The sequence below is a fragment of the Phyllopteryx taeniolatus genome, chromosome 1 (genome assembly GCF_024500385.1).
Source record: "Phyllopteryx taeniolatus isolate TA_2022b chromosome 1, UOR_Ptae_1.2, whole genome shotgun sequence".
NCBI lineage: Eukaryota > Metazoa > Chordata > Actinopteri > Syngnathiformes > Syngnathidae > Phyllopteryx > Phyllopteryx taeniolatus.
The window spans coordinates 24,948,280-24,975,372 of record NC_084502.1 but is presented as its reverse complement, the minus strand read 5'-3'; the positions used below and the strand labels follow the sequence as shown (position 1 = coordinate 24,975,372).

Below are 27,093 nucleotides of genomic sequence, written 5' to 3'. Positions count from 1 at the left end.
GGTTATGAAGGACACGTCCATCCTATTTTGTTTCAATTGGTCAAACTGGGTGGGGGGCACATTTTACCAAGTGACGCTACTGAGTGAGTGTCACACTAAATCTGATTTATTATTATTCTAGATTGTGAGCAAATTTTGGGGGGCTATGATATTTTGTTTTTAGAACTTTTTCCCCAACACTGCTTTAAGTTATCGGCATCCTTTCGAATGGTGCAAACACAATCATCAGCGCTATTCATGTTTCCAAATGTGAAAAACAATGAACTTAGTAAACATTTTTCATGAATAACATCTTACAAAAGTCTTTTACAGACACTTACTTTTGTCAGTTCCAGCCGAGAGAATTTCTTTGAACTTAAAATGCAGCCAGTTTATGCATCATTTAGGGTTTAAGTGTATGACTGGACACGGTGTACTGCAGAGCACAAGGTTAGCTATTCAATTCCAACAGAAACTGATGTACATTTGGCACACACAAAGAATAAAAGGGAATGGGGAAATCCACACATTTCCATTGTTTTAAAGCCTCGCCAGGCCAAAAACATGCTGCATAACTGAGTACTAATATGAGTACATGGTGGCGAGAAGATTACTTGTAAATAATTGGGTGCAATTAATAGCTGTCCGGGATTGAACTGTTTGGTTTACAACAATGCAATGTTTCTGCTTCGGTGACATGCTGGAGCTCTGTGATGGTGTGTGGCGTCTAGAAATGCTGACTTCAGATAAGTCAAAGGCCGTTTGATGTTGGGAAGTGCTACACTGGTACGAGATATGAAGCAATCACCCTCACCGTTACATACTGTCCGTCATTCTGAAAGTGTTAAAGAAAAGGCTCACAGAAGTGGTTATTAACAAATGTTCCAAATGGTGTAAATACTTCCCTTTCTTTTTTCTTTTGTTTTTTTAGATGAAAATAAAGACAAGTCATTATTGAGAATGAATACAATGTCCCTCTTGTTTTCATTTCAACTACCTATTGTCAAACACTGTTCAAATATGAAAACATCTGCTGACAATATGCAGATGTGGAATACACATTTTTTTGTTGAATTGCCTACAAAAACGTATTGCATTGTAAGAGGTAAAAAGTATGAGTCCATATACCCATTAGGTGCCTTTGATACTTCCCCATTTCACCCCAAAAACAGGTTAGATTTTCCACTGAATTCGTATTCATTGTGTTAAATGAATGTTATGCTACTGAAATCCAAATTGGTCAAGCTCCCACACTTTTTAATAAATTCAATGCAAGCAGAAAGTGTACATAAAATATACGTAAAATATGTTAGCTTGCTGACAGGGTGGACATTTTTGGCTAATGTTAGCATTTTATGAGCACAAGTTGGGACTTTCACTTAGCAACATGTGACGCCAAAGGCACTTCATAATGATAGTACGATGTAAAAAGATGAGGGGGGAAAAAATACATGTTAATAAAATCAAACTAATAAAATGTAAATAAATACATTGTATTCTTATAACTAACAATGTAATGAATACAAAATGTGTCAAATTGTTACACGAATATTTCCATTACAATAAATTATTTCATGAGATAAATGAATACGAAATTAAGAAATACTTGTTAACTAAACAATGTTTTGGGGAGAAACCACTAAATCAATAGAACAAATATCATGGCTCTTGACAATATCAATTTGCAGTGTGCGGATTAAATAATGTTAACTAAACAATGTTTTGGGGAGAAACTGCTAAATCAATAGAACAAATATCATGGCTCTTGACAATATCAATTCGCAGTGTGCGGATTAAAAAACAGAGTGGGTTCTATGTGGCCCACGGGCCATCCTCTGCCCAACCCTGGTGTGGAGGCTAGGCGGAAGTCAGCTGCGGGTCTTTACTCAGCAGCTGCAGAAGGGCCTGGATGGGCTCAGTCAAGTCATGGTTTGGTATCAGCTGGCTCGCTCCCAGCGCCATGCGTCCAAATCCCAGTGCCTGACGCACACACACAAAGTGGAAACAAAGACAAGCAAAAGCAGCTGCCACACTCTGGAGAGGGAAAGCTGATTTATGTAATATCAGCTGCAATCTGACCCGGCCTGCTTTACTCAGTCCACGTTTTTACCTTTTGGACAGTGTTACCTGCTCAGCTATTTTATTTATGTATTTATTTTTATTATTATACATGTGATTGTAATCCATCATGGAAAATTTTAATTTACAATACTACTCTACATATTGTGTTGCACAACACAGAGAGAAATCAGATCACAGGGATGGATGGATGGAAGAAGAAATACATTTTTTAAAATATAAAGACAGAATAAAAAAGAATGTAAAGAAATAAACTGGTTTTGTAAGGTACTGAAGCTGAAGGTCACACACCGCACACGTTAGTATATTCGTGTGTTGATGTGTGCCTTTACGAGGCTTAGCCTAGTAAGTGACGTCAGGAGCCTGGAGTTAATCGGGTTAGCGGGTGTGACCATCTCCATGCTCCTTTTGAGTGTTTTGATTTTGTATTTGTGTGTCTCATTCCTTGAGCCGGCAGCATCTATGGTTTCATAGATGCTCCCTCGTAAATCAAATTTTGGCTTGCAACATAAAGTTAAACAACTGACCAAGCAACAGCTCATAACTCGAAAAATTGGTAAACTGGGGCACTCAGAAATTAAAGGACTACTGTATGTGCCTTGGCTTAATAAACATTGGTAAACAATGGTATACATCGCAAACTTCTGAGAGGTGGTCACTATCCTGTGAAACTCACAAGATAATTCTCATTCCTATTGCATCACTTTTCACTATACTATAGTTTTCAAATGACAGGTCCTGCACCGCAACCCACAAATGGAGGCACAATGTGGCCATGGCGTCCGAAGTCTCACTCAGACCGAAGTTATCATCATACATTATGACTTGGAAAGAAGAAAAGTGGTCAATATAGCGCGTTGGTTTTTTTTCAAAGTAGATCAGTGCATACAAGCAATGAGAGAAACTAGAAGGACTGTGGCACACTTTTGCTCCTTTGTATTAAACAAACTAATTAATGTGAATTTATGACTACTGGAAATTTATGGGAATACACCAGGAACTGCCCAAATTGAAAGGTTGGATCTTAATTGGGCCCTGAAATATAGTTGAGAATTTTATTTTTTTCATAATCTGACTAAAAGAATCAGATTTAGATAGTGTTACCCTGATTTACAATCACCCCAATTTCCGAGTTTTTTGAGTTACTTGGTTGAATTTTTTGCTTTATGTTGCGAGCCAAAATTTGAGGTACGAGCCAGCTTCAGATACACCACCATTCCAGTGAAGTGAAAAAATTGATCAATTAAGGTACTGTAATGCCCTCGCACGTGGGCAAAGAGAGCAACCTATTTCGCATGGATATCTACTAATGACAAAATGTTTATGCTTGAATGTGATATTTTACCATTATATTTCCCTACATTCCAATAAAAAGCATGATTTCCAAATTGAAATTCTAATTTGGAATATTTCCAAAATTCCACAGCTTATTTTCCCATGGAAATTGACCTGATATTTTCTACCACTTTGCAACCCTAATAGCCAAACCTTTTGAGCCGCACACTCCCTTCAACATCTCAGTTGAGTGGGCGCACCCTCACTGTGCCATAAACTCTCTCAAAAGAGCAGTTTAGCTAATATCCATCCATCCATTTTCTGAGCCGCTTCTCCTCACGAGGGTCGCGGGCGTGCTGGAGCCAATCTCAGCTATCATCGGGCAGGAGGCGGGGTACACCCTGAACTGGTTGCCAGCCAATCGCAGGGCACATACAAACAAACAACCATTTTCACTCACAGTCACACCTACGGGCAATTTAGAGTCTCCAATTAATGCATGTTTTTGGGATGTGGGAGGAAACCCGGAGTGCCCGGAGAAAACCCACGCAGGCACGGGGAGAACATGCAAACTCCACACAGGCGGGGCCGGGGATTGAACCCGGGTCCTCAGAACTGTGAGGCTGACGCTCTAACCAGTCGTCCACCGTGCCGCCCAGTTTAGCTAATAAAGGCAATTTATACTAAACCAAAGTAGGTAAGCAAATTATACTAAACCAAAGTAGGTAATAGCCAACAAACAATGTCAGTGTTGTAATTGTGCAGCTGGCATCGATCCAGGTGTGAAAGGTCCGCCAGACACTACTTCAGCTTAATGGAAATAAGGGTTGCAGCCAGGCAAGGTTTTATAAGGTGTAAAAGTCACCTGTCTGGTAGAGAGACTTCCGGTGTAATCTGTGATCGATGGACGATCTCATTCAGCAGACAAACAATTTCCTTTCCGATTCACTTAAATCAGTACACCTACACAATCTAAAGTAAACCGATAAATAAAACTGATCTGAATGCTTAATAAATCAAAGTAGAGAGATGATATCCAGGTTAATCTCAATAAATTAGAATATTGTGGAAAACTTCCATTGCAGAATTAAATGAAAAAAAGTGAAACTCATTTTATAGCGTCACTACACACAAAGTGAAATATTTCATAATTTTGTCTTACAATTTTGATGTTTGTAGTTCACATCTTAGAAAAGTGATAAGCACTTAAACATTAAAGTTATGTAATGTTATTTTCTTTAACTCATGGGACTTGTCAATGTCAATAAACAAATCAAAACAAAATTTAAGTCATGGCCTGTAGAGGATTAAAAACATTAAAAGTAACTCTCTTTACCCCAATAATATACAGTATTGTTAAATCAATAAGTGAGCTGCATCTAATCACAGAGAGCTGGTTTGTTTTCAAAGACGTGGAACGTAGTGTGTAGGTCACAGTGCAGCTTCCACTAAATCCCTGCTGCATCTTTGAAGCTTTAACAATCACAGATAATCCCACACGAAGACGGCCAACTAAAGGTAAAGTATGCAAAGGGGTAAATAGGGCACTGTGTCACTGTGTTTGCTGCCTGTTGATTCCCGCTAACCTTGGCAGGTGACTCACCTTGGTGGCATCTCCACCCAGGAAGGAGAGTATGGCCAGGGAGTGGGCCACCAGAGCCAACTGAGCGGGTTCCTTCCGGGTGTCATCCTGCTCAAACTCTAAAATGGTCCTGAGCATCTTGTCCACTTCCACTTGCTGACCTTTATCTGGTTAAAGGACGATAAAGTTTTGATAATACCTTCCTTGTGCACACATCACTAAAACTGTCTGGACTGGTCTCCAGTCAATCACAGAACACAGAGAGTGCACAGGGGCAACAGAAATACCCTAAAAAGTGTGTGTGTGTTGGGGGCACAGCTGTTTTGGGGCACTTGTTCAGTCGGGGGGGTTTGGTCAACACCAACAAAAATGTTTGCCTCCATACAGTGGGCTCCATAAAGTGTGTGGGGGAGCTGAATACCCCCCGAAATATTTAAGTTGTTCTAGTAGGCTTTTCCTGACTTTTGTTTTCTAGCAGAAACTTGAATGTTTTATGGTAACACTGATTCTTATTTAGAACTGTTCATAATTCCCTCCACCTTGACTACGGCCCCAGTTCCAGCTGAGGAAAAAAACAGCATCAAATCATGATGTGCTGCCACAACTCTGCTTCAATCTAGGCATGGTGTTCTTTTGGTGAACAGCAATGTTGTGTTTGCAGCAAACATACTTTTTGAAATGATAGTCACAAAGTTCAACCTTGGTTTAAAAATTTTGCAAAAACACTTAAAATCTCCCAACAGATGGAAAAGTGTGTTATGATGAAACCAAGGTTTGAAATTTATAGTATACATGAGCAACTACTCACACTGACATTTGTTCCATGGACAATTTACAGTCTTCAATGAACCTAACATGAATGTTTTAGGAATCTGGGAGGAAACCAGAGTACTCGGAGAAACCCAACATAAGAACATGCAAACACCACACGGGAATGCCAGAGCCAAATCGTTGAAAAAGTTTTAACGCAGTAGTCTCAGTCTAGTCTAACTAATTAGTCTTCAAAAGACAGTAGTATGTAACAATTATATTTTAGGTCAGCACAGTGAAATAATGGACAGCGCGTCAGTGTCAGTGGTTATTTGCTTGTATGCGCCCTACAATTGGCTGACTACAAATGGGTGGGGTTTACCCCGCATCTCGCCATAAAATAAGCTGAGATAGGCTCCAGCCCACCCGCGACCCTAGTGAGGACAAGCGCTATAGTTTACATTTTGGAGGTTATCTTGCCTAACGTCAATCCACGAAATATCTTTCATGTTGTTTTATTTATTTGGGTCTTGAGTTGATAGGGAAATCCTGCTCTAGTGTGAAGCATCCACTGGCAAATTACATGGCCGCTAACAGGCTTAGCGTCATATGTAGGGCAACAGCTGCGATAGAGGCTTGTAGTGTGGATGCCACACAAACAAGGATGTGTCAGCAGTGGTCTCTTAGCATGCGTGGCGTAAAGCTCAGCTTTAGCCTTCCGGTTGTACAGCCAGACGGTTCAGCTAAATTTAACCATGTTGACTTTTTTCAGCAATATGTCAACGAAGCTATTTCATCACAAGCGTTGTTATTGTGATGTCATATGCTGAATTTGCTTGACTTTGTATGGTTCCAATTTCCAAGTGTTATTCACAACATACCGTATGACCATAAAGTGCACTTAAAAGTCTTACATTTTCTCCAAAATGGATGGGGCGCCTTATAATGTGGCGCGCCTTATGTGTGCACCGAGTTCCAAAATCTGTAACTGTTGTTGTTAGACTTTAATGAGCGCTCCGCTTGACTGACTGGGAGCATTTCCTGCCGACACGCTGCTTATATAGAGGAAAGGCTTACGTGACTGAGGACAGCATGTTGACGTAAAGGGGGAAGGGTGTGTGTGACAGAGGACGCTAAAGACACGCCCCCAGTAGGTATATAGTTCCGGTATGTGCGTCGGTTTGGCTAAGGACCCCCGAGCAGCCGCGAGAGAATTCAAGATCAACGAATCCATGGTTCGCAAGTGGAGGAACCAGGAAAAGTCAAGAAGATGAAGCTGAGTTTTCACGGGAAAAAAAGAAAAACAAAATGCGAAAACAAGGCGAGGTGGCCCGAGTTGGAAGACCAACTCGAGCAATTGATTAATGAGCAAAGAATAACTCTGGGCTTGCCATCATTCCGGGAGGCTTGACGAACCGCTGGACATCCGTGTAAACAGGGCGTTCAAAGTGAAGTTGCGAGCGGCGTGGAAGCGATAGATGACAGATGGCGAACACAGCTTTACTAAGACTACGAGGCAGCGCCGGGCGAGTTACGCCCCAATTTGGGAATGGATTGTGGATGCTTGGGCTAACGTCTGCTTGCACTGTTGTTCGACCTTTCGCACGGCAACGAGACTGACTCGAACCTGGCGTGTTTGATTGAGAACTTGCTCAGGTGTTCATTTCAGATACAGAAGATGAGGACTTTGATGGATTTGTGGATGAGGAATGATAAAAAAATAACATGAGTACATTGTTAAGTACTTCAATAAAGTACAACCGAACTCAGTTTTGCTCCAGCTGCCTTTTTAAAAACATTGTTTTAGCGTGCATGCATGCTACTGTATGTTTTAAGCTAGCGTATGTTTTACAACATGCCAGCGCCCAATAATATGTATGCCTGCGCCTTATGTATGTGTTAAATACAGAAATAGACCCCGTAACTGAGACTGGGCCTTTAAATACGGTGCGCCTTATGGTCGTGAAAATACGGTAGATGAAGTAAGATGTGTTTTTATCCCCTTTTCATCACAAAACAACAGTGCAAGCTGTGTTTCTTTCTTAATATACAATTTATATTTAATACAGAGTAGTTCCGATTACAAAATTCATTCATTTTTACACCACATATCGTCATTGGGGCTGCATGTAAGCTGGAGCCTATCCCAGCGACTTTGGGCGAGAGGCGGGGCACACCCTGGACTGACCTGTCGTGGGGCAAATATAGACAAACAACCGTTGACACGTCACATGAAGGGAAAAGATTATCCAATGAACCTAACGTGCATGTTTTGGGGATGCGGAAGTAAGAGGTAAGAAAAAACACACAGGCACTTGGAGAAAATGCTGTATTCAGACTCTATTCAGCCAAAATTCAAACCCCGAGGGAGACCACTCGCCGACCGTGCCACCTTCAATTGTCAATTTTTTAGATTTAGTTCATATATAGCATTCTTGGATTAATTCTTACTGTGTGTCTGTCTGACTTCCTGTTTTTGCGTCATCAGCCCCTAGTTTGTCCCCGAGTCCTGTGAACTCAGCCAAGCAACAAGTGACAACAATGTGCATCGAAGCAATGCTGCTGATCTACATTGATGAATCTGTGAGATAGCTACATTTTTTATTTCAGTTTTGATGTTTCATATAGACTTAGGTTTCCATACAGTATATGGGGTTGGAATTGGAAGATAGTTTTAAATATAATAAAAGCACATAAGACAAAGAGTGTAACTTTACTCTGTTGGGGGGGTCATTTAAACACGCCACAGGCACGAGTAAATAAATAGTATCTTGACTCATATGAGCATCGCTGACATCACAAGACATACCAAAGGATGGCTCTGCCATGCCGGGGTTCTTTTGGACATTTTGCAGGAGTTTGGCTAAATGAGAGTGCCAAGTCTCCGCCACCTAAGGAGAGAAAGACATTTGGATGAGACCTAGGGGAAATAAACAGAATATGATCACTCTGGTAAAGGCATCACTGCTGTTTTGTATTTCACCTCTGTGTACAAGGAATGAACAATAGAGGGCTCCCCCTGTTTGACAAACACATCAGCCATGAGGAAGTAACCTCCACAAGTCACTGTGCTATCCAGACCAAACTCCTCACTGGCGAAATATATCTGAAAACATATCAGATAGAAAACCTCATTTGATGTTATATTGAATACTACGGGAAACTATGAACAATGTGTATAAACTGAGTTTACTCATGACGACACGCACATCGTTTGCAAAGTGAAAAAGAGCTGCCTCAAAGTGTCCTGTAGCTGTGTGGAGACAGCCCATGCTCCTGTGAAGCCGGTGGTGGACTGCATAGCCACACTCTGGACTCTTCAACACCGCCCACTCTGCTTGGGACAGGAGCTCTGCTACCAGGGCCAGATTACCCATGCCTGCGTGACACAATCACACAAATACAAATGTGCTGCACAAGAGATTGGACGAGCAGGGGGACCACTCCTTACCCATGTTAGCATCAGCCAGCAGCAGGTAAGCAGGCACCAGTTGGACCGTGTTGGGTCCGTACACATCTATGGAACAGCGCAGGCAAGACTGGGCGGCAGGCACAGCATCCTGATGCTTCCCCTCAGAGAGTTTGCTCTCCGCCACCAATCTGCAAATCTCAATCAGCTCTTTCTGCACAGGAGAAAATTCAATTCATCCATCCATTTATTTGCTATACCATATATCCTCACGAGGGTCAGAGGTAAGCTGGATCTTATCCCAACTGACTTTAAGCAAGAGGCATTGTATAACCTTGATGGTCGCCAGCCAATCACAGGTTACATACAATGTAGACAAACAAGTATTTACTCTCTCATTCACATCTATGGAAAATGGAGCTCCTGAGAACTAGAGTGGGTTAACTCCATTTGTAATGATTTGTGTGGCAATGATTGCTTCTTCTGCATACTTATTTTTCTTTTACAGGAATTGTGGTTTTCCTCAGGTTTTAGTTTACTCCAAAACATCTGACATATCTTTTCATATTTCAGGAAAGATAATGACATTCAATTATACTAACAGGTAGTCGCACTGGCACCCAAGCGAAAGCACTACATGCTTTCTGAGTCTTCTATCAATCTCTGAACTTCACTTTATGGGTTGTTTTTGCAGGAGGTCAAGCCTGGTTTCGTGGGTGTGGCCATCTTGGAAATGGGAGTTGGCCCAGTTATTGCACTGATAAATCAGGAAAACTGGTGAGTGCAATAATGGACTGCCCTCTATTTCAGAATTGTCACTAAACCCTGATTTAGACCTGTGTTCATCTGAAAGATATGCAGTTTCTCTATTCATTTCTGCACTTGACATAAAATTCAGTTAGTCCACTCTAGTTCTCAGTGGCTCAATTTAGAGTCTTCAGTTAATGTAAGAAGCATGTTTTCGCAATGTTGGAGGAAGCCGGAGTACACAAGGAAACCATGCAAAATAATTTCCTGACCAATTAAGTGAAATTAGATAATTTTCCATGGCACACCTGAAGAGCTCTCACGGCACACTAATGTGCCATGGCAAACAGGTGGAGAATCACTGATTTACAGCACGCCCTCATTTCAATGACGTTGGGAGGACAGGAGAGAAACAATGCATCAACAGAGAAACCATTATTAAGTACTATAAGTGCTATGTCCTCTTAGCATGGTGATGGATAGATAATTTCTTTGAATTGAGAATATCATGTATTTGGTCTCATCTGCTACAAGGATCAGATTCACATTGGGAAATTATTGGTTTGTGTCAAATGCTTGCTGGAGGATCATAAGTTTGCAGTGTTAGAGGGGCAATACGGAACTGTATCTACTGTATTTAGATGAGCTTTGCAGTACGATATGGAGGATGTAATGTTATTGAAGATCAGGACAGGTGTAACTCATGAAGGCATACAGAGCAAAACAACTCAACCTTCGCTCTGACACTATAATAGTGCAAGCATTGGGCAGGCAGCCAATATAAACTTGCTGTCAATGTTACAACATCCATTCATGATCTCTTTTTGCTAAACTTGCAGTGTAAGCAGCATGTGAACAGAGTAACATTGTGTCCCACAGAGCTATACGTAGCAGAGAGATGAAAAACTGTAAAAGGACTCCATCATTGACAGCGCTTTCCCTGTGCAATTAAGCTGTAAATCATCACCATAATGCCAATATACGAACAGGGCAAGGACCGACTATAGGATTGAATCCCAAAGGCTACGCATTCTCTGTGATGCTGTGTGGAGAAGGGAGAAAGTTTCCATGGGAAAATACAGCCCTCTGCCTATATGAGCTCTTTGTCCTGGTGGCATTACTCAAGTCACTCCCTCAGTGCAAGGCCCCAGACTGGACTGTGACAAACAACATTCTCTAGTCTAATGAAACCAAGATTGAACCGTGTCTTTATGGATTTTCCATGTCCCCCATATGCCTGCTTGGAGTCTCTCCTGGTGCAGTACTATATTGGATTGATTTCTCTGTATGTGTGAATGTGTCTATATGTCAGGCCTGTGAAGGAGGGTGTGCCCCCCCAGCCCCCCCCTCACCCAACCTCCCTTCTCCTTGAGCCCACTGGGATGGATACTACAGACTCCAGTCACCATGAAGTGGGTAATTGATATTAAAAATGTAACAGTTCTCAGAGAGGTTTTTTTGTTGTTGGTTATTTTGGGGTGAATCTGCTTTTTAGCTAACATTTTCCCTCTGCCACTAAGGGGTACTGAGAGTGTATTTTTGAAGAAAAAAATAAATTGAAATGATTTTAGCACAGCAGACGACTGGTTAGCACATCCACCTCACAGTTCTGAGGACCGGGGTTCAAATCCCGGCCCCGCCTGTGTGGAGTTTGCATGTTCTCCCCGTGCCTGGGTGGGTTTTGTCTGGGCACTCCGGTTTCCTCCCACATCCCAAAAACATTCATGGTAGGTTGATTGAAGACTTTAAAGTGCCCTGAGGTGTGAATGTGTATGTGAATGGTTGTTTGTTTATATGTGCCCTGCGATTGGCTGGCGACCAGTTCGGTGTGTACACCGCCTCTCGCCCGAAGACCCTTGTGAGGATAAAGCGGTACAGAAAATGGATGGATGGATGATTTTAGCACAAGGTAGCACCGTGAAATAGTGGCTAGCAGATTTGCACAGCATTCGAGAGTTCCTGGGTTTGAATCTCAGCTCGTAGCTTCCTGTGTGGAGTTTGCATGCTCACTCTGTGTTTCTGTGGGTTTTCTTTTGGGTCCAAGTGAAATAAAATAAAACGTCCATGTTAGGTTAAATGAAGACTAAATTGTCTTGAGTTGTGAATGGTTGTTTATTTATATGTGCTGTCCGATTGGCTGGTAATCATTCCAGGGTGTACAATGCCAAAGTCAGCTGGGATACGCTCCAGCTCACTTGTGACCCTAATGATGACAAGGTTTATAGAAAATGGATGGAAGGATTTTCAGCATAAAGTTGAAACTTAACAAATGTTAAAGAAATTGAAGGCTGACAGAATACATGTTTATTGAACTAAAAACATTTTTTTTGTATTTAACAAAAAAATAAAATGTGTGGCGAGAACAATTATTTCAACAGTACATACTGACAAAGCAGCCACAAAGTGTGTGTTGTAATGCTGCCTACAGAGTGCTAAACAAATGTGTTAAAGACAACCTGTCATAAAAATCATTTTGAAGTAGAATGAGGAAATTTAGACTGAATTAATTAAATTTTCTATGCAAATTTGAGCCGTCTCACTGGGCTTCTCTGACAGGTCATCAATTCAGCCATATATACAGTGGGTACGGAAAGTATTCAGACCCCCTTAAATGTTTCACTCTTTGTTATATAAATCATTTAAGTTATTTTTTTCCTCATTAATGTACACATAGCACCCCATATTGACAGAAAAAAAAACGGAATTCTTGAATGTTTTGCAGATTCATTAAAAAAGAAAAACTGAAATATCACACAACCATTCCGACCCTTTGCTATGACACTCATATATTTAACTAGGGGGCTGCCCATTTCATCTGATCATCCTTGAGATGGTTGTACACCTTCATTGGAGTCCAGCTGTGTTTGATTATACTGATTGGACTTGATTAGGAAAGCCACACACCTGTCTATATAAGACCTTACAGCTCACAGTGCATCTCAGAGCAAATGAGGATCATGAGGTCAACGGAACTGCCTGAAGAGCTCAGAGACAGAATTGTGGCAAGGTACAGATGTGGCCAAGATTAAAAAAAAAATTCTGCTGCACTTAAGGTTCCTAAGAGCACAGTGGCCTCCATAATCCTGAATTGAAGACGTTAGGGGGAGAAGAGCCTTGGTGAGAGCGGTAAAGAAGAACCCAAAGATCACTGTGGCTGAGCTCCAGAGATGCAGGGAGATGGGAGAGAGTTCTAGAAAGTCAACCATCACTGCAGCCCTCCACCAGTCGAGGCTTTATGGCAGAGTGGCCCGACGGAAGCCTCTCCTTAGTGCAAGACACATGAAAGCCCGCATGGAGTTCGCTAGAAAACACCTAAAGGACTCCAAGATAGTGAGAAATAAGATTATCTGTTCTGATGGGACCAAGATAGAACTTTTTGGCCTTAATTCTCAGCGGTATGTGTGGAGAAAACCAGACACTGCTCAACACCTGTCCAATAAATGCTGTGGGTGTGTTTTTCAGCTGCAGGGACAGGACGACTGGTTACAATCGAAGGTTCACCTTCCAACAAGACAATGATCCTAAGCACACAGCTAAAATAACGAAGGAGTGGCTTCAGAACAACTCCGTGACTTCACTTCTTGAATGGCCCAGCCAGAGCCCCGATTTAAAACCAATTTAGCATCTCTGGAGAGACCTGAAAATGGCTGTCCACCAACATTCACCATCCAACCTGACAGAACTGGAGAGGATCTGCAAGGAGGAATGGCACAGGATTCCCAAATGCATCATTCCCAAAAAGACTCACTAAATACTGAGCAAAGGGTCTGAATACTTATGGTTGTGTGATATTTCAGTTTTTCTTTTTTAATAAATCTGTAAAGATTTCAACAATTCCGTTTTTTTGTGTCAATATGGGGTGCTGTGTGTACATTAATGAGGGGGGAAAGAAAACTTAAAATTATTTTAGCAAATGGCTGCAATATAACAAAGAGTGAAAAATTTAAGGAGGTCTAAATACTTTCCGTACCCACTGTATATACACACACACACACAGAGATTCTACTGAATTCAAAATAATGCGCTTTACTATTTTTCGTTTTTGGGAGGAAATGGTCAATTTAAAAATTAATGGATAATAATCATTGCATTTTATCATTAAAATATTTATGTCAAAGAGCTTCTGCATACTGGTGTATTAGCCTTCACAAAAACATAAACAATGATTTTTGGTATTTACTAATACTAGGGCATATTCTCCTGTTCGTGCGAAAGTCTTCTGTTGGAAATACTCTAAAAAGCATGAGAAAAAAGAAGCGTTTTTAACCTAGACTTAAAAACATTCAGACTTGGGGCTGACGTCACTTTTGTTGGCAAGTTATTCCTTTTGTGTGCAGCATAATAGCTAAATGATGCTTCAACATGTTTGCTTTGGACTCTGTGCTCCACTATTTGACCTGAGTCTGTCGATTTCAGAGCCCTACTGGGTTTATATCCCATTAGCATTTATTTCATATATTCAGGACCTAAACCATTTTGTAATTTATAGACCAGTAGCAGAACTTTAAAATCTATTCTAAAGCTGACTGGGAGCAAGTGTAAAGACTATAATTGGAGTATTATGCTCTGACCTCTTTGTTCTGGTCAGAACCCGGGCTGCAGCATTCTGAATGAGCTGCAGCTGTTTAATGCTCTTTTTGGGGAGTCCAGGCAGAAGACCAATACAATAGTCTAGTCTACTTGAGATAAAAGCATGAATGAGCTTATCCTGGTCTGCTTGGCACATGCAAGGCTTCATACTCTGCATATGTTCTTCAGATGGTAGAAGGCAGTTTTAGTAATTGATTTGATATGACTGTTGAAAGTCAGGTCGGAATCTATCAGTACACCAAGGTTTCGGACTTGGTCTTTGGTTTTTAAAGAGAGTGACTCCAGGTATTTACTAATAGCAATCGTCTTTTCTTTACCCCACCACAATTGGCAAAAACAATTATCTCCGTTTTGTTGTGATTTAATTGAAGAAAATTTTGGGTCATCCAGTTATTTATCTGTTTTAGACAGTGACACAACATCTCAATTGAACTGTAGTCATCTGAGACACTGCTACATATAACTGTGTGACATCTGCATAGCTATGATAGTCAAAATTAAAGTTCTGAAGAATTTGACCCAAGTGTAGCATATACAGGCTGAACAGGAGGAGTCCAAGAACTGACCCATGAGGGACTCCATAGGTCTAGGTGGACTGTATACAAAATAACAAATTCACTCCCATTTACGCAGTGTCTCTGAACCCACCTGCATTCTCACCTATCTGCGACGTGCCTGCCATGAATGGTGGCCGTGGCCGTACCCAATCTGTTGCCAAATACAGCATTTATCCATGACATGGTGTATGAAGGCTTGACTATAGTGTGTCCAGACGGGTTTCTTCCGAAAGTATCAAAACCTGGCACTCTTGAATGAAAATCAACTTTTGTTCGAAAACCATTCATTGACGCCATAATGAGCATGTTCTCAATTACGTTATTCAGGCAGAAATTCAGCGAACGTGAAGTTCAGTTCACGTTCGCACAAAATATGAACGAGTACATGAACTTTTGTTCATTGAACTCGTTCAGGTACAACACTGGCTAGCCCTGAATTCATTAATTCATTCATTCAGCTTCCGTTCCGCTTATCCTCACTAGAATCACGGGCGTCCTGGAGCCTATCCCAGCAATCTTCGGGCGAGAGGCGGGGAGAAAACCGGAGTGCCCGGAGAAAACCCATCAGGCACGGGGAGAACATACAAACTCCACACAGGCGGGGCCGGGGATTGAACCCCGGACCTCAGAACTGTGAGGCAGACGCTCTAACCAGTCAGTCACCGTGCCACCTTACTTCAAACATTTCCTGGGTAAATAATTATCATGTCATTGTATCGGACACGCTCCCCGCAAGCGGAGGTGACACAGTGGCTCCCCACGGTTTGGTGGGCTGCAGCCTTCGAAGCCGCCCTGCTGTGAGCCTCCCCTAACAAGACGCTTTGGATCCTAAAGTACCACCCCAATTCCAATTCTTTTTACCATTAGTGTTATTTTCTTTATTTAGTTGCACCCTTTGTATGTTTCCCTCCAGATCCCTTGTAGATGTCATTAAATATACGATAAAATTCCACTCGGTTGTATTTTGTGTGTGTTCTGAGTTTAAGTAAGCCTCTGTCCTCTAGAATTCAAAATTTCATAAAGTGTAGCAACCTTCAGATTATGAGACTGATGAAAAGGTTTCTCGTCACTGTCACTAAATTTTGTCCACATAAAAAGGGACGTGGTGCCCCTTTCATAGGTAAAATTAGTTTGATTTTAACAATTAAATTTAAGATTAGGCTGCACGGTGGGCGACTAGTTAGAGCGTCTGCCTCACAGTTCTGAGGACCGGGGTTCAATCCCCGGCCCCGCCTTTGTGGAGTTTGCATGTTCTCCCCGTGCCTGCGTGGGTTTTCTCCGGGCACTCCGGTTTCCTCCCACATCCCAAAAACATGTGTGGTAGGTTGATTTAAGACTAAATTTCCCGTAGGTGTGAATGTGAGTGCGAATGGTTGTTTGTTTCTATGTGCCCTGCGATTGGCTGGCAACCGGTTCAGGTTGTACCCCGGCTCCTGCCCGATGACAGCTGGGATAGGCTCTGCCACTCCCGCGACCCTTGTGAGGATAAGCGGCTCAGAAAATGGGTGGATGGATGGATTTAAGATTACGATAAACCATAAGATTACGCTTGCGTTACTTCCGTCTTATTCTTTTTTCCTAATTTAATTACATTTTTATTAGACTAATATACGCTTCATCATATATAAAACATATATTAACTATACATGTTTTATGATGGTGACAGTTTTAGTCTGGGAAAAAAGAAATTATTTTTAATGAAATGCTTTTGCAGGTTCCACTGTTATTGATAATTATTTTAAGTCATTATTAGCAGTAAATCTAGTTCTAATTTTTGTTCTATCTGCCACAACTTTACCTAAAAAATAATGAGAGAAATAGGCAATGGCGGTGCTGGCCTTAATGGCACCCTGTGCAAAGTCGCCTATGTGGTGACTTCTGGCCCTTAGATGCTGCTTCCCCCCTGACAAAATTCTTCACAATTCTGTGCCGTTCAAAATGGTAGGGGAGTGGGAACTTTAAATAACATTTGATTATTTGGTGAATAGCGGCTCGGTGGACGACTGGTGAGAGCGTCTGCCTCACAGTTCTGAGGTAAATTGCCCGTAAGCGTGAATGTGAGTGCGAATGGTTGTTTGTTTATGTGCCCTGCGATTGGCTGGCAACCAGTTCAGGGTGTACTCTGCCTCCTGCCTGAAGATAGCTGGGATTGGCTCCAGCACTACTGCGACCCTTGTGAGGATAAGCAGCTCAGAAAATGGATCAGAATCAGAATCAGAATCATCTTTATTTGCCAAGTATGTCCAAAACACACAAGGAATTTGTCTCCGGTAGTTGGAGCCGCTCTAGTACGACAGAGCGGCTCCAACTAACACTTTGGAGACAGAAAGACATTGACCAAAAAAAAAACAGTCACTGAGCAGTAAAGGGTTGCTAGTTATCTGGTAATGCCGGTACATTTTTATTTTTTGGGATGGATGGATATTTGGTGAATATATTTATCAACAGCATGGCCCCTCCCACCCAGAGTGCCCCTGTGTCAGACACTTTGCACAGGCAAATTTCCACTACTGAATTTAGGGACTTACAGGTTCCACAGTACTGGACACAGGTGAAGATGTACTATTGTGCGCCGTGTGCATGTGTGTGTGTGTGTGTGTGCGTTCGTGTGCGTGTGCATGCGTAATTTTTACATTTTACAATGATAGCCTGTAGGGGAAAACAGGAAACACATTTCTGGCAGGAAATGCTATACCGCTCATGGCCCAAGAATGTAATACTTTTACTTGGCATCAGATCGCATTCCATGGGGTATGTTACCGTTTTGAGTAGGTTTTCAATACGACCAGCCCGCTGCATACTAAAGAGCGATGGGGTGCGAATGGGGATGAGCAACTGGCAAATCCTCTTGTGGATTCCTATCCAGTCGGATTGCTGGTGCTCCGCATCACTGGTGGGGAAAAGAAAACCAGAAGAGAAGTCCTGCAGGTTAGGCCTTGACAAAGTCACAAAATTTTCATCTTCACTCTTTTCAAATGACTTGACACCAAATGTACTTTAATCTGACTTGAGTGATCACTTCTTGGCTCATTAAAAGGATAGGTTTTCTTTTCGTTCACAATTTAAAAAAATTCTCAGTTATCTTAATACAAACCCCCATTCCAATGAAGTTGGGACATTGTGTTAAACATAAATAAAAACAGAATACAATGATTTGCAAATCATGTTCAACCTATATTAAATTCAATACACTACAAAGACATAGATATTTAATGTTCAAACTGATAAACTTTGTTTTTAGCAAATAATCATTAACTTAGAATTTTATGGCTGCAACACGTTCCAAAAAAGCTTGGACAGGTGGCAAAAAAGACTGAGAAAGTTGAGGAATGCTCATCAAACACCTGTTTGGAACATCCCACAGGTGAACAGGCTAATTGGGAACAGGTGGGTGCCATGACTGGGTATAAAAGGAGCTTCCCTGAATTGCTCAGTCATTCACAAGCAAAGCTGGGGCGAGGTTCACCTCTTTGTGAACAAGTGCGTTAGAAAATAGTTGAACAGTTTAAGGACAATGTTCCTCAACGTACAATTGCAAGGATTTTAGGGATTTCATCATCTACGGTCCAAATCATCATCAAAAGGTTCAGAGAATCTCGAGAAATCACTGCATGTAAGCGGCAAGGTCGGCAACATTGAATGCCCGTGACCTTCGATCCCTCAGGGGGCACTGCATCAAAAACCGACATCAATGTGTAAACCAATGTCAGCAAATACAGTATCGGTGTTACATCCGTAAGTGCAACTTGAAACTCTACGATGCAAAGCAAAAGCCATTTATCAACAACACCCAGAAACGCCGCCGGCTTCTCTGGGCCCGAGGTCATCTATGATGGACTGATGCAAAGTGGAAAAGTGTTCTGTGGTCCGACGAGTCCACATTTCAAATTGTTTTTGGAAATTGTGGACGTCGTGTCCTCCGGGCCAAAGAGGAAAAGAACCATCCGGACTGTTATGGACGCAAAGTTCAAAAGCCAGCATATGTGATGGTATGGGGCTGTGTTAGTCCCAATGGCATGGGTAACTTACACATCTGTGAAGGCACCATTAATGCTGAAAGGTACATACAGGTGTTGGAGAAACATATGCTGCCATCCAAGCAACGTCTTTTTCATGGACGCCCTTGCTTGTTTCAGCAAGACAATGCCAAACCACATTCTGCACGTGTTACAACAGCGTGGCTTCGCAGTAAAAGAGCGCAGGTACTAGACTGGCCTGCCTGCAGCCCAGACCTGAATCTCCTTGAAAATGTGTGGCGCATTATGAAGCGTAAAATACGACAACGGAGACTCCACACAGGCGAGACCGATATTTGAACCCCGGCTCCCAGAACTGAGAGGCCGATGAGCGAACCAGTCTTCCACCGTGCCGTGGTGCATTATGAAGCGTAAAATACGACAACGGAGACCCGGGACTGTTGAACAGCTGAAGCTGTACATCAAGCAAGAATGGGAAAGAATTCCACCTTTAAAGCGTCAACAATTAGTGTCCTCAGTTCCCAAACGTTTATTGAATGTTGCTAAAAGAAAAGGTCATGTAACACAGGGGTAAACATGACCCCGTCCCAGCTTTTTTGGAACATGTTGCAGCCATGAAATTCTAAGTTAATGATTATTTGCTCAAAACAATAAGGTTTATCAGTTTGAACATTAAATATATTATCTTATATATTATCTTTGTAGTGTATTCAATTAAATATAGGTTGAACATGATTTCCAAATCATTGTATTCTGTTTTTATTTATGTTTAACACAATGTCCCAACTTCATTGCAATTGGGGTTGTTAAATTTCACATATTTTTGGTTAAACTATCCCAAGGATCAAGAATTATAGGACACTTTACACACCCTATTTCTCAATTAAATAAGTCAGTATTTAGGCTGGTTATTTTCATGCAAGAGAGCACCTGTATACCCCTCCCCAGATACTACTGAGCCAATGGCAGTGCGAAATTCATTACCATGACAACCGGGGTGGAGCTAGGGGATAGAACAGGCAAACAGGTGGCTTCCACTGAGCGCAGAATGTGGGGGAAAAGTGAGAACCCGTAAAGGTGGCAAACTCATTTTCACTCAGGGAGGCAGCAGTTCAAACACTGCACCATGTGTATATGGCACATGGACAAAACTGTTACATAATAGTGGGGCAGAACTGCTAACTTATAGACACATTTTCAGAAATGGGCAGATCAAAAGATTACCTTATAGCTGTTTAATTCCACACTTGATGGGAGACAAAACTATTTGTACACAAACTGTTAAATAGTCAGTTTTGCTGCTTTTGAGTCACCGAGTCATTTTCAGAAGTATCATCATACTAAATTGTATGCTTCTGCCGAACGGCTGCTGTAATTTTCTTCAGACTGATGCAACTAGTCCTGGCGTCTTGTATTTCTTTCCACTGGAGGAACACATGGGCTGCGGTCTCAGTGTTGGAGACAGAAGAAGCCAGCAGGGAAAATACTTGGGCCACATCACATCCAAAAGTAACTCTTCATCTGCCTCCACAATGATAACGAAGTATAACTTAAACAATGTGTTTATGGTGGCGTAGAACTGTGCTACATCACTGAGAAGTGTTTTTGAGTTTGCCTTTCAAGGCAATCAAACTATTAGAAACATCAGGATGAGGCAGCACAATTTTACACCACTGCAAACTACAACAACAACAACAGGAAACAATGATAAATTCATAACAGTCCTAGTCAAAACTGAATACTATCTTTGTTAAAGCAGAATTTGTTGACTCAAGACTGTGCAGCTGTTATCCATCTGTGGTACAGACTGACTTTATGTAAACTCAGCAACGACTCTTTAGTTGGGTCAAAATTTGAAATTGAAAGGACTGAAATTTTCGGTATACTGACAAACCTAAGGCACATATAAAATGGAAAAGTAACTTCATCTTTGCCATTTCCAAGCTTAAATATAAAAACAATTCTCAGCTGTAAAGCATTTCACCACTGCGCGTGTGTGTGTGTCTATGTAGCTGAGAAGCAGCACTACTTTAATGTAGTTTTTACATTAAAAGTCCACGTCCACACACACACACTCAAAGTATGATGTCATTTGCACAAACGTGTTCAAACTGAGGCCATCAGCAGCAGCCTGCTCATTGGTTCTGATGACTCTGGTGACCACCAGTTAACACATTCGTGACATTAGTACAATAGCAATATTGTACATTGCGCAATATTGTGCAGTAATGGGTACTGCACTTAAGTAGTAATCCAAGTATCTGTTCTGTATTTTACTTGAGTACTTTTCTGATTAGGTTTTACAGATATATGTACTTTCTACTCTTTACTTCCTCAATATAGGCTTTTTACCTTATTCAACCTCCTTTACACAAGTGCCGAGTGTGAGAACCTTTGCCACCTTCTTGCTCATTAAAGGGTTAATAATGATGCACTGGAGGGGAGTATAACAACTGGCCACAAAAGCAGTGGTGGAGCACTATTTTCCAAAAAAGGAAGCATTTCAGGTTTTTTTTTCAAGTCAAGTCCTCCAACAGTGCCACACTGAATCTTTGAAAAAAAAAATGATGCAATGATCGAACAAATGACTATTACAACATACTATGAGGGTTAAATGTTTTGGAGCTTTTCATAACACCTCTTCCATTTGTTTGTAGAATTGCAATGTTGTAAAATTCTGAACAACTAAGCAGACAGAATCATTTGATGTACTGCGTGACCTCACAAGACTTTACATACTTTAATTTAATTGTTTATTGGTCAAACCATGACATTCGAGCGTGTGCAATTGTTGGCCAGCGGAATTCTCAGCGTGGCAGTCACATGAATAACACCAAAAAAAAATGTGCGAATTTCATTTCCAGTTCATCTTGGACCAGTCACATGTCGTGAAGGTCTACACGTGGACAGCACTGCCATCTAGTGTCTCAATCCATGTGTCCTGCCTGTCGTCTTGCAATGTAACGGAGTAGTTTTTGTTCATTTATTTTTTTTAACGGTCTAAGTAGAATTTTCACGTATCTCTAATTTATTTTGTCACCTCTGCTTCTGGCAATTTTCACTTCAGGTCCACTACAGTACACGACTAGAATGTGTACTTTTACAGCACTTAACCACCTTCGTTATTCGTGACAATCTGCCTGAACCGAGAGCAACAACGTCGCTAAGTAAAAATACAGTTCATTTATAAGCAATAAAAACAGTATAAAAATTCTAACCACTCGCTTTTTAAAATACTTTCGCCTCAAATATTTAATGAAATGACCGATACTAATGTACAGCAGTTGTCAGACTTTTACTAAAGTAATAATTCAGTAGGTGTAACCGTTTTTTGTTTTTTTTTGTTGTTGTTGTTTTTCCTCAGGCAGACTGCCTGTACGCTACTTGAGATGACGTTCGTTTAGTTGATGGTCTTACCAGTAAAAGGTGACTCGACACCTGGCGCACTGCAAGTATGCTCGTTTTTGACACAATTCACACAACTTTTCGGTTCCTTTGGGCAAGGCGAGAGGGATGATCTCCGTCGTCGGGAGGACGTCTTGCGGTTTGGACTCCATGATCCGTTCAGGACCCCACTAACACAGGCGTTGGGAGCCCCCCAGCTGGAAAACGTCGCCCTTTGCACTTGATAGTTGGGAGAAGCTGGCGAGTTGTTCCTAAACACACAAGATTAACTTTGGAGACAAAAGGTTAATGCAAAGTCAATGATATTCCTTTTTGTTTTGTTTAGATACTGCGGGTTTATTTTATCCCCTTCATCTGCTTCAGTGAATCCAGAACGCTCTCACCGGTATGACGTCACAACACGACGCGTGTTCTTTGTTGTGTATTTGAACAGGCCACCAGTGGGCGCGTTGTCTGAGGTCGTCATGGTAACGATCAACACTTCCCATCACACTATGGTGTCACTGTGCCTCATTCTATTCTTCTGTTGCCACAGTTGCTCGTACCTTTTTTAATTCTTGTACTACTACTACTACTACTACATCTAGTTTTTCTTCTTCTACCTATACCCGTACTACAGTACGTTTTCTTTTCTTCTTCTTCACCTTCTTTTTTTCTACTTTTTCTTGTTTTTGTAACTGCATAAATATCATGCTTTATTGTTTTAAGTTTATACTTATAGCGTATATACTTTATATATAATTGCATGGTGTCTGAGCTTATATACTGTCTTTTTTTGTTGTTGTCTACTAATTCTATGCATTAATATAAAGTATTCTTTGTTGTAATTATATCAAAATGTAGTTCGTGACTATATTTTATATATTTTTGGGGACTATTTTGGGAGTATTTAGACTGTAACCCCTAACATGTTCTCAAAAGAAAGCACTTCTACACATTTTCTCTTTGAGTGACATTTATTACTACAATAAAAACTCTTGAGGTACAAAAATAGATATTCGCATGCATATTTCTAAAGCGTGTGCTACATAATAGGTATTTTCACACTAGTATTTGCTCATCAAAGGAAAAGAGTCATCATAAAAAATAAAGCATTTATAGTTGTATTTTTATTTTTATGAGTAAATATTGAGGATTAAATCCCTTGCTAAAAAAAAACATTCTCTTGAGTTATAATTGTGTGTTTACATTGCAGAAATAAAATTCTGTTGACCGAAGCACAGAAAGCAAAAATTAAAAATTTGTGCCCAGTTTTATCAATATTTTCCATTATTGTTGACGCTCTGATGCTTTGCACGTTCACTCTTTCTTGCGCAAGTGGACGTAAATGATGCCGCTGCACAGCAGGAGAGGCACACACACCCAAGTGAGGATGAAGCAGTAGCCAAAGTGTCCCGAAGTCACTTCTCTGCTGTCCTGGAGGATTTCCTTGTTGTGTAATGTGTAGATGAGTGCTGCAGACAAGGCTGTCAGGCCTGAATAAAGACAAAGTAAAGTACAGTATGTTTATTTATTTATTTATTTTTTGTATACCTGCACCAGTATGTTTCTGACATATATATATATATATATATATATATATATATATATAATTTATTTATCTGTTTGTTTGATTGAAAATGCCTCAGGTCTTTTCCAGAAGAATTTGTGAAAGAAATCTCTCGATATTTCAGGTGAAGGTAGCTGGGCTGTACTTAGTATCGCAACAGCCAAAAACAAACCCCCGCATAATTCACCACAATACATTGAGGTATCTCTGTACTCTTCTCTACATTGCTAAAGTGAATTCACTCACAAGTGCATTGCTCATATTCATATAGTATATTCACATACATCTTATCTATTTGCCATCCGTACTACCTGTAAACATAGTACAAGTGCAGTAAAGAAAATTTCCCTAAGTGCTATTTTACATGTACAAAATGCTGTATATATGTGGAATGCTTCCATCACGTGCCATATATCACAGATTTTTGCATCTAGTATTGTTTACAAGAAAACCACCTTGCTCTGCTCTGTACCATCTGCATGTATTTCATTTTATTTATCACTGTTTTATTTTTATTTAGTGTACAATGTAGTTTAGTCCCCACAGAGTTGGACTGAACTCAAATTATTATTTTACTGCTGTTGAGCACTTTGGTTAGGGAGTGCTGTTTACATCCAAATACTTCTCATTGCTGTCCACTTTGTGCATGTGGCACATGCCATTTGAAATGAATGCACGATTTGTCCAACAATAATGTTATCCCTCCACATTTACCTGCAAACACTTGACACAGTCCAGTGAAGTAGAAGAGTCCACCCTTAGACATGGTGAAAAGTTGACCCAGGAAGACAAGGAAGGAGACCGAGGAGAATACCACTGAGAGGACCATCAAGACCTGAACTGCATGAAGCCACTCTAAGAGACACAAACAAGTTTTAATTATTATTTTTTCCCCCATAATCCACTTTGTAATGAACAAGGTCAATAAAATATGTGTTATTACCAGTTTCTTTGGAGGAGGCGCACAACCAAGTTCCTGAGAAGTTCTCATACCTACAGTTGTACCACAGGTCAGAGTTCTCCAACCCATCCCACACCCACCAGGACTTTGAAAGAAAAAGGTTCGGTGGGTTTTACTCAACTTGGTTCGTTGACACTCATTGACATTCTGTCCTACCTTCTCCATGGTAGAGATGAACAGCATGGCCAGGGTGACAAGATGCAGCAGAGTCACAAACATAAGCAGGAAGGCCATCTTGTTTTTTGTGTTGTTGTTTATTCTGCAAACAGCACAGTTTCAATGAGGACAACCAGAGATATGCATTGTATGACCGAGTTAGCATGCCTGTTGATTCTGCAGTAAATATCAGTGTTTGAGGACTTTCCTGTTTTGGAAAAAGAAACTGGAAAGTGTGAGTATAAAATAAAGTTGTTGTGTCAATCTACGCTGGAAACAGTGCAATCACTCATTGCTGAAACTCCTCTCTGAGTGGAGCATGAGGTGGCCTCATAAAGCCAACCTGTGCCAGGGCCATAGAAATCTGCATGAGGCCAAAATATTTACCCAGTTTACTCCTCCACCCCACTGAGATGATGGGGTTTTACATTACGGAGGGTAAACAGCCTGTAATTCCACTCATATTTGAGTGTGATTAAACCTGGACAAAGATGATTTTGGTTTTATACACATAAAACAAAATAAAATGGAGGAGAAAAAGAAAAAAAAAGAATTTAAGACTGGATAAAATGGTTTGTGCAGATCATTATCATAGGAGAGGCCCCTCTGAGTGGGTGGTTGGTGAAATTATGTCATTACACTAATTTCATCCATCAAAGGAGGAGGAATGGAAGGTATCGTAATAATTTGGCTAAGATGGACAGAAAAAAAGTAATAGAATGAAACAGTATTCCTTGTAAGAAACAAAAATGCAGAAAGGTGAATGATTGTTAAAGGTTAGTGTAATTTAATAGGGAACAGACATTATTGGGATTTTAATGACACAGCTTATCGCTACAAAAGTAGTGGCAGTGCCTTTTATTTAATTAAGAAAATCAATGTGTCAAAAACAGCATTCCATAAAAAGTCTAAAAAAATGTGCCTCCTTACCCTGATTATTGCTCTTGCTCTGAATCAGACCCCAGGAGCAGCCTTACTGCTGTGATCTTGTGTCCAGTAGGTGGTCCTCTCCTTTCTGGGCTTGCCACACCCCTTTCCCTTTTCCCACTCACTCCATCCAAACTTTCCAAGATGAACGCCCATTTCCTCTGTGCACAACAGAGCTCCCTTTTTCTCCGCCTCGATGTACACCACAGTGCAACTCCACTTCCCCCCCAAAAAAGAACTGGACACACCCTGGCAGCACGTAGAAATTACAAAAACACAAGAGATGACTTATAATAGTGTCCATTGACAGTGTATCATAGGTAATTTATATTCTGTGACAACTACTGATTATTTAGAGCAGTGGTTATTAAATCACCCAACTTTGTGCACCCACATTTTGCCATGACTAAGATAATCTTTTTTTTAAAATAGCATTTGAAAATGCATGGTTGCCATCTTATCATCATAAATGGATATATTTACAGTGTCTTGCAAAGTACACATAAGGTTAAGTTTGTAGTTTTTACCCTCTCTTCACTAATAAATCCTCTAGCTGCCTGAAGTCCATTTACTCTGCTTCTCTTTGCTAGTCTTTATCAGCTGTTAGCAAATGAGGGATGGGCTTTTTTTTTTTTTTTAATAATTTTTTTATTTACTAGAGGTGAACATTCCAAACTAGGTCAGGTCAGCCAGAGGATGTAGGGGTGTGCCAGTGAGTGCATGTTGAATAACTGACACCCTGTCAGTCATGTCTACTGTCTCTGATAGGTTGTTCTTCCTCAGGTATGGTGTTTTCTTTCAAAACAAACAAACAAACAAACAAACAAACAAACAAAAACCTCCAAATTTACCCCTTAATTTCAGGGCACATTATTAAGAAACTGAGGAGCAACGTAAGTAATAAAAATAAATAATATAATAAATTCAATTAATTAAAATATTTGATTTCATATATTGAAATAAATTATAAATATAATAACAACACATTAATAATTACAATCAATAAAAATTGTATATGTTTAAAAAATGAAAAAGATGACAAAGGTTAAATCAAAGTAAAGATTACACAAATAAAAAACAAAGATGCAAATTAAAATGTCCATCATTTACAGCATTTTTGTGACCCACAAGTTGAAAAACACTGAATTAG

At 40.6% G+C, this 27,093-nt stretch overlaps 3 protein-coding genes across 3 annotated transcripts in view; 1 reads left to right on the top strand and 2 right to left on the bottom strand.

Annotated features, from left to right (window-relative positions):
• rimkla (ribosomal modification protein rimK-like family member A) overlaps window positions 1-22,583 on the top strand; it is a 67,212-nt gene extending 44,629 nt beyond the window's left edge. The window contains exons 7-8 of the mRNA XM_061783072.1: window positions 22,310-22,371; window positions 22,450-22,583. Of these exons, the coding sequence (XP_061639056.1) occupies window positions 22,310-22,349 (40 nt within the window). The 3' untranslated portion in view covers window positions 22,350-22,371; window positions 22,450-22,583. The remainder of the gene's footprint in view (window positions 1-22,309; window positions 22,372-22,449) is intronic.
• On the bottom strand, window positions 1,385-22,502 carry zmynd12 (zinc finger, MYND-type containing 12). Its single transcript, XM_061783127.1, has 8 exons — window positions 22,363-22,502; window positions 17,729-17,858; window positions 9,117-9,288; window positions 8,875-9,044; window positions 8,649-8,771; window positions 8,475-8,556; window positions 4,937-5,082; window positions 1,385-1,959 (listed from the first exon to the last, which is right to left on the bottom strand). Exons 1-8 carry the CDS (start codon window positions 22,500-22,502, stop codon window positions 1,837-1,839), a joined length of 1,086 nt encoding a protein of 361 aa, XP_061639111.1. The 3' UTR covers window positions 1,385-1,836.
• Window positions 22,584-23,437: 854 nt separating the features above from the next.
• LOC133482716 (epithelial membrane protein 3-like) lies at window positions 23,438-26,086 on the bottom strand. The gene is made up of 5 exons (XM_061783137.1): window positions 25,947-26,086; window positions 25,017-25,119; window positions 24,843-24,945; window positions 24,614-24,754; window positions 23,438-23,825 (listed from the first exon to the last, which is right to left on the bottom strand). Exons 2-5 carry the CDS (start codon window positions 25,092-25,094, stop codon window positions 23,650-23,652), a joined length of 498 nt encoding a protein of 165 aa, XP_061639121.1. The 5' UTR covers window positions 25,095-25,119; window positions 25,947-26,086; the 3' UTR covers window positions 23,438-23,649.
• Between the last annotated feature and the right edge of the window lie 1,007 nt (window positions 26,087-27,093).

Excerpts from the sequence above, each read along its gene's own strand:
- zmynd12 (XM_061783127.1), bottom strand. The coding sequence starts at position 22,502 with ATGGAGTCCAAACCGCAAGACGTCCTCCCGACGACGGAGATCATCCCT. Across the intron at positions 5,083-8,474 it reads CATGGCAGAGCCATCCTTTG|ATAAAGGTCAGCAAGTGGAA; the intron begins GTATGTCTTGTG and ends TCCTTTAACCAG. Across the intron at positions 1,960-4,936 it reads TGGGTGGAGATGCCACCAAG|GCACTGGGATTTGGACGCAT; the intron begins GTGAGTCACCTG and ends TGTGTGCGTCAG.
- LOC133482716 (XM_061783137.1), bottom strand. The coding sequence starts at position 25,094 with ATGGCCTTCCTGCTTATGTTTGTGACTCTGCTGCATCTTGTCACCCTG. Across the intron at positions 24,946-25,016 it reads TCATCTCTACCATGGAGAAG|TCCTGGTGGGTGTGGGATGG; the intron begins GTAGGACAGAAT and ends TTTCTTTCAAAG. Across the intron at positions 24,755-24,842 it reads CGCCTCCTCCAAAGAAACTG|AGTGGCTTCATGCAGTTCAG; the intron begins GTAATAACACAT and ends TGTGTCTCTTAG.